Here is a 16,113-nt window from a genome sequence, read left to right as displayed (position 1 = left end):
GGTACACGTGTACCTATATATATGTCACCGTAAAATTGTGAATTCCGTCAGATTACAATCTAACGTAGTTAAATTACAATCTAACCTAACCTAACCCACTGTTAGTTTACAATCTAACGCGTTATATTATAAACTGACAGAGTTCACAATTTCACGTTGACATATATACCCTTCTTTTATTAAGCCACCAAGTTGTAGGAATGGTGGAGTAATCTGATGGTGCTCTCGAATTTATCGGCGACGCACTCGTTGAGTGAGGGCCACGTAGAGCGATATTATTCGAGGATGTGTTTTGTTTACAAATTGCCCTGCGGTGCGTGCTTGCCTCGGCTCGAACCACCTCAAGATAAAGCGGCTGCTGTCATTCCCCGATAATTTTCTTCAACCTCGTTTTATGTGCATGCTGATAGGTCTTTTCGAGCGCGAATTGCCTGATCCAATTTACGACTGCCCTCAATCGTCTGCCCGAAAGAATAATGGGTACTGTTTAGCAAATTGAATATGAATCTGCCTCCAGCGAATTTTATTTGAACTGCTTTAATCATGATTTGGATGTGTGTAAACGCTTTTAGCTAATAAATGTTGCTCAAGGTAAATACTATTTAATTTACGTGATGCCAGCGTTCTCAACATTGTACTCCGACATGTAATATTGCGCCCCGATATAAGTGAAGATTAAAGGCCTCCTAAAAGCGTCACCGTTTTCGTAGACACATCTTTCATATAAATTAAAAGAAGGAATTGGAGGTCTTTCCTCGAGTGACATCGTTCAACTTTCGCATCTACCACAAAAGCATTAAGAATAATTTTCCTCTGGTGTTTTGCGTTACCAAAATATTTATCTCTTAAATTGTGGCTGCTGAGAATGAATGAAAAATGTCCGTAGCGCGATTGTGTAACTAAACCTTTACATTATTAGTGGATTCGTTTATTTTGGCATTTATTTGTTAACAATTCCTCGCTTTCTTTTATTGTCCTGATTTATTCGTTCGTGAATTTATGGGTGAGCAGGAGAAAAATAATGTGCTGTTTTGATTCCCTACATATTTTTCATCACATTATCGCCTATTCCACATATCAACATCCATTTTTACAAAGAATGTATGAAATAAACAAAATTGTTGATTCCTTATAAAATAACAAGTATGATTCCAGACTATAGAAAACCATTTTGTAACTATCGGAAATAAATGGGCACGTGTAGGCAAGAATAATAATTGAAAGCAAGGTTTTTATTTATCTAATAATTCGTAACAAAAGAATATTTAAGTTGCTAAAGTAGCTGTATTTAGTTAGTGAATCAAAGAAAGTCTAAACATCGAACTTATTCCGTTCAATGTTTTAGGTAAATATTGTTCTAAAGTCTTGCTTCGGTATTTACCTACCAAAGAAATATTTGTTTCTACTTTTTGACTAAGAAATGTATTAACTTTCAATACAGAGCTATAAATGTGAGTGTATCAATAAATGTATATTTATGTAGGTAATACTGGTAATACCTAATAGTGACTTCAAATGAAACAATATCTATTTATTTCATTTATTTTTCTTATTACTTAATCCAACCCCTGACTGAAGCTTTTTTGTCTTAATTTTCCGAAACAGTCATAGTTTTTACAAAATTATTTATCTCATCTAGGAAATTGACTTTTCTTGCAAACGTAAAATTTAAAAGAATAGATCTACTAATGTTTTTTTTTCTTCCACAGAAAGTCGGACCTGCACATCATCAGAGTTCCGCTGCAAGACAGGACGATGTGTGCCGATGTCATGGCGTTGCGACAACGAGAAGGACTGTCCAGATGGGTCAGACGAAGAACCTGGAACTTGCAGTGAGTAATAGAAATCATATTTAAAGACAAAATTATACAAGAGTTCTTAATATGAAGGCCCAAAACCAATAATAATAATAATAATGCGAAACAGGTCTTGCCAGAACAAGTCTGTCTGAAGTGTTTCCAATTAAACAATGGGCAGCTCTAATTGCTCTTTCACCTTTTAGTCGACTGTTTTGTATAAGTATTAGGTATAATTCTACCGAAAGTCGAACCAATTTAGCTGACAAAGAGTACAGTTTACACAGGCACAATGAATGACGGAAAAGCATGGGCAGCAACTTAGGATAATTTGTATGAGTAAAATAAGCAAACAGTTCAGCGAAATTTACTTTCGGTCCTGCGCCCAGCCCCTTTGTGTTTAGATAGGTACAACAATGAAAAAACAAGGTCACAAGTGACAAAGCCAGATTTGAGGCTATGAAAACCGGACAATCTTCTAATCCAAAAAAGGGTTATCCCTGTAGGAGAAACACGCCCAGGGTACTTTTGGGTGAACGAGTGCTGCTCTGAAGTACGTACATGAGTTTTGTAGTGGTTTCGAATGACGAGGGTAATGTTTTATTAATCGTACGCAGGGTTCGCTGAAAAAGGATTAATGAGCTCATTCATAATAATGAGCATTGAAATTTTCCTCAATGGACCAGACAAAGGTATTTTATTGGCACGGGTATTTCGATAAAAGATAACCATACCGACTATATCTGTAAGTTCAACGAGTCCGAAGTTGCTGACAGACAGAAGGGTTGACGCATACCGTAGATAATATTTCAGGGGCATGGAACCTTAAAAATAATTATCTCACGATTTATGGGCAAAGTTGTAAGGTAGCACGCGTATTTCGTCCATAGCCAGGCTTCCGGGCAGATTAGAATCTTAATTACGGACGAAGTTTTTGGGCTTAATTTTATAATCTCTGCCCTCTTTTTTACTTGTTATGAATTGCCAATTTGCGTACATCAATTGGACGACTCCAGTCAATTGACTGGACTAAGCAAACTCTAGGTTCTAGGTAAAGTAAGAGAAGTAAAGATATCAATCGCTTGAAATTGAGATTTGGCGTAGGTATCAGATCAGATTTCCGAAACAAGTAATTATTACTTGTCTATCAATGGAATATTCAATATCTTGTTGGACGAGAATAAAATAGGCTATTCTATGGGTTTATCAGGATTTGCTTGTGTTCCTAGAATTTTCGGATCAAACAAATGAGTAGACAATATTGATTACCGCTTCAAGCTGTACGACCAAGCGTTTAACATCTGATATTAACACCAAAACCATATTGTATTTCTAGGAAAGTAGCTCGATACACGAGATGGTCTCAATTTCAGAATACTGCGTTAGCCTGAAAAAAAAAATGGCACGCTAAATCCCATGACGTTTGAATCTTGTCTTAATTTATTTGCCGACGTGACGTCAGGTCTGGGTGACGGAGAATACTTACCTAAGGGATAATAATGCGATGTGTTCAGGACGAGTGAACCGGCAAATTATGCCTGCAAAAGAAAGAGGGCTTGATTCCAATCGATTGGGAACATATGCCACGTATCTCGTGTTTGCAGCCTCCAATTTGTGCTTACAGTGAACTTCTTTTACTGATTTAAACGCGAAATTTATTGCAACGTTTCTTTTTAAGAAATTCGGGGTGAGATGGGTCTTCATTTATTATCACCTGTTCAACCTTTCAATGTTAGCAATGTGAAATTGATATTTGTCTACTCACGGACATTGCCCGCGGGCGGCGTGACCGGAGGGAGCGGCGAGCGTTCGGCGAACGAACGAGCAATGTTCGGTTTGCGAGCGAACATCGAAGAAGACGATCCTGACGCACTCTCTTCAACGACTTTGCACTAAACGGTCTCAATATCATTGTTAATTTATACCGAATAGACAATTAATTGTATACAGTCCACTCTTTCATTTAATTAACTTTCACTACACTCACTATCGAAGTAACAATATTCGATTGTTTTTTAACTCGTAGGTTATGTACGGCTGCGATTGTTAGCTCAAATTCCTTTGGGGGAAATCATGTTAGTGATGCGGTGCTTCTCACACTAAATAAAAGTCATAGCCGTTGATATTTAGTTGTCTAGTTTTCTTATTAAAATTTGGTACTTACTCGATTTCGAACTAGCTAAGTAACACCTAAATGTGAAAGGTAAAAAGGTGTATTTTATTTTTAAGTACTCAAGTTACGATTTTAAAGTTAACAATCAAGTGATTGTATTTCAAGATCAAGTGATTATAAAAAAGTTTTTATAAACTAATAACATGAAAAATATTTTCGGACTGATAAATCTCCATTGAATTTAAAATGAAATAGCTTGTTTTGGAAACAAATTGCGGGCACACCCATTAACAACGAAAACAAACAAAAAAACCTAAACCAACTTGCAATGTTAAAGCGAAAAGAGTATAAAGCCACATAACGGCTCGCTGTATCCTGGGAGGATATTCCCAAAAACGTTATCCGAGGTTTCGATATTTATATCCCTCTCACGCAAGGGCGGAGCGACAGTGACAGATATACAAGAAACTACGTAAACAACGTAACGGAATAGCCCTGGTTTTCCTGTTGTATATCATAGAAGGGTCGCAATAAATTGTGATTGTTATCGAGACCACTTTTCAATATAAGTGACCCGTGAAATTATAGGATGCTCCAACTTTTACGACTTTTCACGTGCTTGTAATATTACAGTTTTTCATTTACAAAATATTTCATCAATGGGAACCTTTTTCCTCCTTGATAAAGAAGGATAATATCGACTATAGAAAAAACCTTAATAATAATTACCTATACATTATTCACGGCATCATCAGTTCCAAATAAGGTGATATTCAGGCACACAAATATTTATATTGTGCGTGGAACGAAATTGCGATCTTTTATGCTGACTGAGTATTCAACCACATCGCCAATATAGTATAACAAAGTTTCTAGAAAAGATTTATGGATTACCAACTGCAAACTTTGCTAAGTGAATGCACCATCCAAACTTTAAGAGGAAGAGAGAAAGAATAAATTATTGCCCGACTTAATATTATTCAGGTGTGGTACAAACTTTCCTATGCTAGAGATTAATAACGATGGTCAACAGTATTAAGTCGAATGAATTATTTTGAAGGTTTGGCAAGTTACCAAAAGAATTACTTAACTAAGTTAAAAAGTTGCCTTGTCATGGAGTGACGCCGGAGTTTCTTTGAAATTCAAACTAAGACTAAAACAAGATTATCTGGAGGAGAAAAACTTTAGTATTCCTGCACAAAGTCATCAATCAAAGTATCGCTTATCGCTTAGTCTTGTTTAACAAGATGTTAATCACAAAGCGTTAATATTTATAACTACAGATTATTTTTTAAAAACTGGCCAAGTACCTACTAGTTACTCCATAGGAGACGTTACGAATTCGACAGTTTTCATCGTACTTATTACACGATTTCGTATGTAGATTGAAACATGAGTCATAATAAAATCTATTTTCTGTATGGCGTGTGCGTGAAATATGCCAGTAATGTGTCCAGGTAGACTAACCTGTGATACATAAGATTGTAGTATAGGTATTAGGTACCTACTTACCTATTTTAAAAGATTTTCAGGACTTGAGTATAATGTCAAAAATCATATTTCACTTTACGTTAGCGTATCGTTTTGTAAACGATTTTATTGAGGTGTAACATCGGTGTTCTTAGCACAAAAATAAACTTCTCCCCGACTTAATTTCTTGTTTTTCTCAAGCGAACATAAAAACTAAGTGGAAGTTAGCTCGGATTTATTTCGGGAAGGGGGTAACGGCAACCGCGAAGTCGCAACTTCGTGCACTGAGTGCTTCAGCGAGTCGACCCCACAAATGGAAAATCCTTTTTATTCGCTCGAAACACGCAATGTTTTGTCGCGAAACATTTTCACATAATCACTCATGTGGGACGACATGACTTGGCAACTTTTTGCTCTTGCTAATCTCGCACAAAGCTGAAGACACCTACGCCATTAGAGAGAGCGCTTTTGCATACGATATGTCGTTAATGGAAGCCATATCGTTAGAGTTTCAGTGGTGACATCAGTTCGCCGGTTTGCGGAAAATCCGTTAGCTTATGTACAGAATTTCCCTGTATGTGCTTGAGAAGTGATAGCCTGAATATTGAGTAGTGTTCACTATCCTACTTATCTACGAGTCCTTCTGATCATACTATGAAAGTTACAAAAATGTACGAGTAGTTTTTATCTGTATCTCGTGTTGATTTAATTATTAACAGGCTTTGAATGTTGAAAGGTTTTAAAACAAACATTTTGCTTGCAATATCGTAAGTACTTAATAAAGTATTTACAATTAGAAGGGTCTAACTTAATTTACTTATGCCTACTGTTACTGTCATCCAAATACTGGAAAAATTTAAGGCTGAGTTGCACCACCTAACTTTGACCGTAACTTTATAGATATTACTATCTTTGACCGTAACTTTATAGATACTTTTTATCGTTATCGATAACCGGTGTTTTTGTATGGATTTTGACATATTTTTGACGTTTGTTAAAGTCAAAGTAAGATGGTGCAACCAAGCCTAAGTCTATCGTTACAGTAATTATCCAATGATCGGAAACACTAACTACCCTGAAATTAAATTGCTACAGAGCTAGTCGTGTCCCGACTCGCAGACCCTCATAATTGGAGTTTATTTAATTTGTTACAAAGACGTGGAACAATATTAGACTGTAATAAGGACTGTTTAGTATCATTAATTACTCTTTAGTCTCGGCCGCGTTTAGCATTAGCATTTATTATTTTGCAGTCGTACTTTCGTAGCATACTAAATGAGTTTGTGTTGTCAGCTTGAGACGCCTTGAGCCAAGTTTGTACAGGCGACAGCAGATCAGAAGACACATTTTTGTTTCAAACTCGCTCTTATTCCAACTACATAATACCTCACATTGTTTAGCTTGGCGTGCTGTCGTCTGTACTGAGTACGGCCATTTTAATCTGCTAAACGGACTTAATTAGATCCGTTAAATATTTAAAAAGTCATTAGGATGTGATTGAATGGAATTAACATGCGACTGAAAGCACTGAAGCGTTTGATCGCTGAGTTATCTAACTGTATTGGATTAAATGCCTTTTAAGAGTTTTTATACTGCTTTTTACAATTTAATAACAATTCCTTCCTATTAAATGAGAAGCTGAATATCTACGCTTTTTCCGTGTTTACGTTTCGTCTTTCCTTTATGTGTAGGACTGAGAACAATTAATTTTTCTTTTAATTATAATTAATTACGTTTCAGAATCTAAGGTAACAGGGCCATTAAAATTATTGACCAAGTAGGCCAGGCTAAGTCGTAGGTTATAATTATTTATTCAATCTAGATAAAGTTGTATTAATAGCTACGGTATTATATCGACCACCTTGCCTGTCTGCATTTTATTAAATCTAAAGATAGGTAATTGCAGAGAAACTGGACTGATAGTTAAGGTTCGTTGACTTCGAAAGCAGGCTGCCCTATTAGATGATCTAACACGACACTAAACGTACCTATACATTTTCGGCGATAATCTTGAAGTGTCTTTGGGTTAAATTAACAAAATTATGTATTTCCAATAAAAAGTAGACAGGACTTGCGTCACAAATGACCCGTCTCCTTTAATCCAATGTAGAGCGCGGCAAAATGGAAATGTTGCATAAATGCATTCACTGCCTTAGCGAAAAAAAGACGATCGCCTTCCAGTTACAAATAACGTTTTTACAATGCAGCGAACCAACGCCAGTGTCCAGAACATAAATTCGTGTGCACCACGGGTCAGTGTATACCCGCTTCGTGGCATTGCGACGACACGCCGGACTGTCCGGACGGGTCGGATGAACACCAGTGCGGTAAGCCGGACACCATGCATGGTGGATATCGGCATGATATGGAGCGAGCATGCAAAGGGTCGTATGATAGGGGCTTTATAGCATCTTAATCGTGGCATACGAGATTGGACATTAAAAAATGTATCAAAACTAAAACTAAGGTCATTTTTTATGACGTCAAAAAAGTTCTGCGAATGTTAATTAAAGTAAAAATACTAAATTTATTTCCTGAAACTTCGATCCATATTGTTGATCGAAGTCCCGAATGTATTAAATTATTCTTACAACGACGGTTGGCTTCATTGGAAACTAATTTATGAGAGACAAAGAAACATCAGAAAATTAATGCCCTCCATAAAGCGTAAAAAATAAAAATATTTTGTACGTTTGCTGCTTCCCCTCGTCGTTAGGTGAGGAAATAATTTTCGTCAGTGATCAATCGTATTGTGTCTATAAATCAAAATGGATGTGGAACAAAATTGATCGAGTGCTCCGAACTTTATAGGGTATTGTAGGCTGTATATTGGTTCGAATTTAATACAGTTTAGGAATCAGAAATTAGTTTTTCATGTGTCATTTCTTGCAGGAGTATGTTCATAGTTTTAAGGTCTAAGATCGTGTGCATTATTCTGCATCGTACTTAGCATGAGCATGAATTGGGTTGACAGAAGTGGAGGCTTGCGGACCTGAGGAGTTCACGTGCCGAGGGAAACATGGCGAGTGTGTGCCTCTGACGTGGATGTGCGACGACAATCCTGACTGCTCGGACGGATCCGACGAAAAAGCATGCAGTAAGGGTTTGAACATAATAAAAAACAAAGGAACGTCGACATTTAAAGATACGCTCCCAAAACAAATTAGAGGGTGAATCTCGGCATTCCTTGACCGTAAACAAACTGTTAATGCTGGGTGATTATGCAAATTTCGCACGTAACCTACTGACATTAAAACCATTCCGCAGAAATATTGACGCTATGTTAAACAAATTGCGCATTTACATAATCACTCACTATTTGCTATACCTACCTATCTTCATCATCTGTTATAATGGGTCAGCATTCGTACTTAGGTAGTTTTATCGCTGTTACGATGGCCTACATAAAAGAGGAATGCACTCGAAATCGCCGGTTCATTGGCTTGTCATTACATTATCTAATTGCGCAATTGGCAACTTGAACCATGATATCTCATTATGAAAACTGCATGATGCCGACCTACATATTACTATCTTTTGTTTTAGTTATTATCTCCTTTATCTAGCACAAAGAGCACAAGTTCGCTTCAACAATACTTGTCCTATTTTAGAACTACGCAAAAGCTTAAACGCGGGTCAATTTCGGTCACGTCTCGAAAAATGTTTACTTTGTTAGTCCGCGGATGGAGTCGGTGTTTAACTATTCCTCTTCGGCGTCAGCGGTATCAATCAATCATGGGGGTGGATCCCGGGCAAACACTCTGTATTCTATCAACGGAGGGCTCATCCGTCTATAAATTCTTATCTGGCCTCACAGGTCCGAACGAGCCCGAGGCGTGACGTTGCGTGCACACTCCATCACCCGCGCTTTTCTTCCGGGCCGCGTTACCATGATTATGTCATAATTTATCTCATTATTCGGCACTGTCGAACTTTTTCCGATGTTTCAAGGCCTTGGGCTTTCAGAGCTTTTAAGTACTTACGTAATAATAATAATTTTTATTCTACATGTATCATAATATAAGCTGTAGGTATGTTTTCCTAATAAAGAAAAATAAAATAAAATAATGACTAGAAATGCCGCGAATGGAATACCGATTAAAATTGCCAGTCCCTATTGCTAATAGTCGAATACTCGTTATAAAAATTTATTAAATTATTCGATATAAAAATAATTTATTAGTTAAAAAATAATAATATACTTAGGTAACTAACCTAAGCTCTCACTATTAACTTTAACATGACTGATTTTAGCCTTACTTTTTTCTATTGACGAAAATAATAATTAATAATGGGCTTTTTTTTTTCAAGAAAATTAAAGCGATTATTTTAATTTCCAGATAAGACCACTGAAAACACAAGACAGTTGAGGAGGTCAGATGTTATGACATAATTAACGGTATAATGTTACGAACGAACGAACGATCTTTATCAAAGAAACATACAGCCTTATTTTAATTACATGTAGCTTTGTAAAATTGATGTTTTTTTTTACGTCTAAATACACATTTTCAGAGACTACATTGTTGATTGATTGACCAACTTCTTCAATCTATGCGCGAAATAAGAAATAAATAAGAAATTAGAACATTTTATTATAATTTCATATAAACAGTTGTGAAATAATAAGAATGAGAATTGTCCATCTCTGAAGAGTTTAATTAAAAGAAGTCTCAGCTTAATAAGACCAGTGATAATATTTTCTAGAACAAAAAAAAAATATCGTGAGATTTCCTAGAGAGTGAAAATAATAAAATACATTTTCCGCAAGCTCGCAATCATCTTTTTATGTTTTAGCGGATTACAGTTATGTTTCCTCTCTCATTACTTAATCAAAACCACGGCAGAGGGAATATAAATTGTGTGTTTCTATATGCAGATTCTAGATTCCTTGAGTTATGTGCTCTTTGTGCTAATGAAGCTACTTCGTTTGCAAAGCCATTGCCGATTTATTAATCCGTATTTTTATCAACATTATTTATTCGCATAACGTTCAGTAAACATTGATTCAAGTGAGTACCTAAACTTTGTTGTTACTTTATTGATTTTCCTTTGTTTTTATAGAGTTCTTTTTGATCTTCTTCTGTTTTATAGTTCTTTTTATATTTTGTGAATCCTTTTAAATTAATCTTCTTTTGTTTCTACTTTTGTAGTTTTTTCTTTTTTGTGAATCGAATCTCACATTCAATTTCAAATAACCAGATGAGACGTGCCGCTCGGACGAGTTCACATGCGGGAATGGCAAGTGCATCCAGCAGCGGTGGGTTTGCGACGGCGACGACGACTGTGGCGATGACAGCGACGAAGCCAAATGTCCGGCGCCGACTTGCCAGCCGACAACACACTTCTCATGCGAAGACGGGCATTGCATTTCGGCGTGGTGGCGGTGCGACGGCGATATAGACTGTCCCGATGCCAGCGACGAAAAGGTGGGTGATGAAATTACAAGTTACGTAGTTCAGCGACGATAGTGACGAGGCTAAGTGTCCGACACCGACTTGACCCACATCTACTTGGAGTATCTACGAGTCTACGCCCAAAATGAGCATAGTCCGTAACGAAAGACCGACTTTTTGACTATGTACTTTTGTACAATGCAACTCAAAAAGGAGTTGAGTTGCATTGTACTCAAATTAGAAATGTTACCTATAAAATAAATGAAAAACGTTATTTGTTGTGTTTCGTATTACGAAAAAAGTAGTCCCGGTTTCGCAAATTGCTGCCGGCGATTTCGTGTTGAGCCTTGAATATTTTTTGTTAGTACCTACTATCAATATTGAACAATATGTGACATTATTCGATAAAAGTCTACATCAGAGGCTACCGTTTGAAATGGAAAAACGTTAGTGTACAAAAAATGTTTTGCAATCGTCCAAAACTTTCCGTTCAATCAGCGAAAATATTGCAGATTGAAAATACTTCACTAGTTTTACCAGTTTTACGCAATCGTGTCACAAAATGTATTTTACGCTACTTAATTCCAGGGTTGTGCGACCACGCCGAAAGTGACATCACCATGCATATCATCTGAATTCGAGTGCAAGGACCGCATGACGTGCGTCCACAAGGCCTGGGTGTGCGATGGAGACCGGGACTGCCCGGACGGAGGTGACGAGGCTCCCGAGATATGCAGAGGGAACATAACGTGCAGACCAGACCAGTTCCAGTGTAAGGACCACAGCTGTATACCTGGTGCGCTGTACTGCAACGGCGATAAGGACTGCCCGGATGGCAGCGATGAGTTTAACTGCAGTAAGTACATTTTTGCGACTATGATTGACATGATTTTAAGTAGCGATTACTGGCCGGAAAACATACTGTGAGAGTAGGTACCTATTTGCAATCTTAAAGGTATGATTTTAGTGACGCGACTAACATGAGCAGTTCACTTTTGGAGTTTACATAATATTACCTAAGCTCTTTTCAGTTTTGGACATTGTTATTGTTATAATAAAATTAGAAGAACTAAACTTCAAAAATGTTTCTGTTTGTGGCGTCAGGGACCATTAGGCCCAGAACAGACGATGAAACGCAACTGCAACGAAACTGCAACTGCTAGTTACTTTTGAGTTGCATGCATCTAAGTTTCTGCCATAGCGTCCGTTGAGAGACCACACATGACGCGACCAGTTTGAAACTTTCAGTTTCAGTTTCATTCATAAGAATCATCAGAAAGTTGCAGTTTCGTTGCAGTTTTTTATTTTTTTATTATTGGTTTTTGGGCCTTTATTTGCGCCAANCAGAAGCGTCGCCAAGAGGCTCTTTTAGCTTTTCTGATTTGTTTGTTATATTCTGTTAGGGCCTTTCCGTACTTGTCCCAGTCGCACGGTTTGGCACGGTTGAATATACGACGTGTGATGGCTCTGAGCTTTTCTAGCTTCTTGTTCCACCACATTGGTGATTTGTTAGATTTTACTTCTTTTTCGGGGCAGCTTCGTTCGTAGGCATTGATTATGCCATTATTGAGCATTTTGACCGCGGCATTTAGAGAGTCCGGTGTTTTGATAGTTTTGGGTATATCCTTTAGATTCTCACTGAGCAGGGTTATATACATATCCCAGGAGGTGTCTTTTGGATTTCTTACTCTTGGATATTGAGCTTCTACCAGCCCTGAAATATCAAAACGTATATGTCTATGATCAGACATTGAGTTCGTTGCAGTTGCGTTTCACCGTCTGTTCTGGGCCTTACTTACACGTCAAACTGATTTTAATGAACACCTGCAAATTAATGTGAATTTTTCTTTATCTAAAATATCTTAATCGCCAGCTGAATTCAGCTGATGATTGACCGATTGGATTAATTTATTCATTTCCCTCGATAAGCTGTCTCTACAATGATTCATAGATACGTAAAACTATTATGATGTGATTAGCCGAATCACATCAGCTTAGTCAATAAATGTTTTTGTTTTATAATCGGCGTGACTTAGCTTATTTGAATTTTTCTGATTGCTAATTGCTTTAATCGACAATTATGACTACCAAATATTTAATTACTAACAACAACACCTGCACATTTACATTATCTATGACACTGATTTTATAATCTTAAATACAATTACATGGGTATTTTCGTCAAGTAATAGGTACTGTTTCCACTTACATGGGTATTTTGTTTTCGATAATATTTTAGATTTTTTAAGTGACGCAGTAAAAGTTGCAACTACTACTTAGGTAGTTACTCTAGTAACTCTAACTTTAGGGTCTACCTATAGACATTGGATCGACATTATTTTTTGTATAAATTGTTCATATTCTAGCCGACTGTATCTTTTCTTCATTCTGTACATACATACTATTCAAGTATTATCCCCAAAAAGCAAAGGAACGTCTCCTAAAACGATTACCTGTAACAACAACACACCTTTTCTTACAACTCTACCTAAAAACCCCAACAGAAACAAACGGAACTTCACTTCCTCATTATTCTTTACAGCGCGCCCGAAACCAGTTTGCGACAAGAAAACGGAGTTTGACTGCGGCGAAGGCATGTGCATCCCACTGTCCAAAGTTTGCGACAAGAAACCAGACTGTCCCAACTTCGAGGATGAGCCGCGGGACAAATGCGGCGAGAATGAATGTGAGAAGAACAACGGAGGATGCACACAGAGATGCGTGGACACCCCAGTCGGGTACTACTGTGACTGTGATAAGGGTTACAAGCTGACGGATAATAGGACTTGTGAAGGTATGTTGTTTGCACTACTCATCATCACCAATACTCAATATCAATAGGTTTTAATTATTTTTAATGGAATGAACATTTTGGGCCTAATAATCCAACTTAAAAAGATCGTGCGCTATTTAGGTGTGAGTGTGCCGCATTTCAATTATTTATTTTTATTTTACAGTAGACCAAGTAAATTAGCAAATTCGCTAATATTATTTTGGCTTATTTTCGGCTTTCCAAAAAACCCTACATCTTTTCCGAAAAACCTTGTAAAACTCCACGTAAATAAGTTCGGAGATCACCCAAATAAACAAAAAACAGAAATTTTCATTTTTATTCAATTTTTAACACCATGGGTATGTTAAATTTTATACAGTGTGTCCGGATAAGTACCTAGTGATCAAGGGCGTAGTGATAGGGACAAATTGAATACAAGAAAAACCAGGTCGTGAAAGTATTGTTGGGATTTCTACTAGCGAAGGACGAGTATTTTACTTAGAGTTTTGAACTTTTTCAGGAGCACAATGAAACAATACTTTTGACCGCAGCCATCTTTTTTTTTTATTTTCGATCATAGACAACAGAGTAACACCAAAATCCACACTTTGGCCATAGACACATAACGTTCAGAAATAATTAACTTTTAAATATTCAACACCCCCTCTCAATTTCAACTTTCGAAATTGTCTTACAGAAATCCTTAAAAATAATTACTTGTTAATTACACAGAGTTATAAAGTTGTTACACTAGATTGTTACTAAGTATTTACTTATTTAAATTATTTAAGTACTATGTTCTTACATAAACGTAATGTATGTATTTGAAAACTAACTATGAACTTTATCCATTATCCTTTTAAATAATGTATTTACTTACATTTTATACCAATACTTAAATATTTTATCTTACATATTTAGTCAGATCTTATGTTAAACTATTATTTTCTTAAGTCTGTATTATTTATTACATGATATTTAACTAATACATCATTAGGTAAGCTTATGACACAACTTATTTATATTGTTACATTTAATTTACTTTAGTTAAACATTTACCTTAGTTATAATATGTACTTTTACTGCAATAGTCAATAGATTGTTATTAAATTTAATCAAGAGTTTATGAAAATACAAAATATTTATTTAGTATCTTTAAATTTTACAAAAATACTTGTTTTAAACAAAACCACTACTCCAATCACGGACTTTACAANATTGAGTTAAAAAAACCTGAATAGATAATGAGTTGCTCGTTATGTGTGATTTACTTAATTGAAAATATGGACTTAAGATTTTATTTTGATAAATATTTTCGTAATTGTAATTCAGCTGAGGTTATTACACATATTACAGCATTATACACCACTTAATTACATTTAATTTGATACCCCACACATGCAAATAAGGTTGTTAGAACTAGAATAAAGACAATTTTTAAAATGTTACCCTAAGAGAATGGACTATTTTATTTTGTAATCACCATTCCCGATAGTTTTGTGGAAAAAAAGAACTTTTCTTTGCAAAAACTTAGTTTGATTTTATAAGTTAACGTTTAATTTTGCAGGATTCGAAAAATACAGATGTGGATAGTGCTAGCCTAAAAAGCAGTTATATGAAAAAGTTTAGTAATTAACTGCCATTAAGTTATGCATAACTGTATTAAAAGTTGTTAAAAAATTTTGGAAGAGCAGTTAAGCGATATCTACTTGGCTAAAAGGCGGTTATGTGTAATTAGCTGCTTTTTTGTTATGGATATGTTAATAACTTCCTGTTTTTTTCTGGCAGTTATTAATAAATCCATAACTTAAAAGCAGTCATGATTCTTTAGCCGCCATTTAGTTCTGCACACTTGAAGCAAGCCTTAAAATTTTACAAGGTTAGAAAGGAAAATGTGTATTTATTGAATTAATTATTAATATTTTACAAAATCAACTTACTTCATAGGAAAGTTGAAAAAAATACCTTTTTTTTGGTATATGACAACATGACAAAATGTTTATAGATACTGAGCAGCATCGGTTTGAAAATATTGCCGCTTTTTTCTGCTCTAGCTCAAAATTAGATTTTGTCATTTAGCGGCCTTTTAGCTTATAGACGGCAGTAGTGGTAGTGTAACAAATGACAATATGAGGGTAGTTGAAAATCTTCAAGCCCGCCCGAACGGACGACGCCGCGAACCGCCAGTCTGCTTGTGACCACGGCTGTAGCATCGCAGCCGAAACGTCAAGCCGTGAGTACATAATGTAACTCATTAATAAACGTCGCGTTAAGACCCGTGTCTTACTATTTTATTGTGGTGAACCCCACTTTTCAACCCCCAAAATTCTAATTGTCCATTACTTTTATTACAATCTCCTTGTTTTAACTTCACATTATTTCATGGCGAAATAATGTGAAGTTAAAACACACCTCTATACGATTTTGTTTCAACTTCATAACTCTGCTATTAATTCATTAACTATACTGGCTATTGCTAAACAAGTAACAATCCTGTACCTAATATCGGTTTCTTCACTTACATAACCCTGCAAACAATGTTATTGGTTTATCTAGACTTTAATT

The 16,113-nt window shown here is 36.1% G+C and overlaps 1 protein-coding gene across 6 annotated transcripts in view; it reads left to right on the top strand.

The window, feature by feature from the left end:
* LpR1 (Lipophorin receptor 1) overlaps positions 1-16,113 on the top strand; it is a 686,741-nt gene that overhangs the window by 220,790 nt on the left and 449,838 nt on the right. For 5 of the 6 annotated variants that reach the window (XR_003655697.1, XM_028301180.1, XM_028301179.1 and 2 more), the window contains 5 exons: positions 1,710-1,832; positions 8,354-8,476; positions 10,582-10,808; positions 11,364-11,631; positions 13,318-13,569. Coding sequence is in view for 5 of the 6 variants with exons in the window: in XM_028301179.1 (XP_028156980.1) it covers positions 1,710-1,832; positions 8,354-8,476; positions 10,582-10,808; positions 11,364-11,631; positions 13,318-13,569 (993 nt within the window). In the remaining variant the exon portion in view is untranslated. Of the gene's footprint in view, positions 1-1,709; positions 1,833-7,586; positions 7,707-8,353; positions 8,477-10,581; positions 10,809-11,363; positions 11,632-13,317; positions 13,570-16,113 lie in introns of all 6 variants that reach the window. The other variant, XM_028301176.1, reaches the window with a different exon arrangement.

This window comes from Ostrinia furnacalis, unplaced genomic scaffold (assembly GCF_004193835.3).
Source record: "Ostrinia furnacalis isolate ACB-3 unplaced genomic scaffold, ASM419383v2 OfSCF0876, whole genome shotgun sequence".
Lineage (NCBI taxonomy): Eukaryota > Metazoa > Arthropoda > Insecta > Lepidoptera > Crambidae > Ostrinia > Ostrinia furnacalis.
This window is presented reverse-complemented; position numbering and strand designations above follow the sequence as displayed.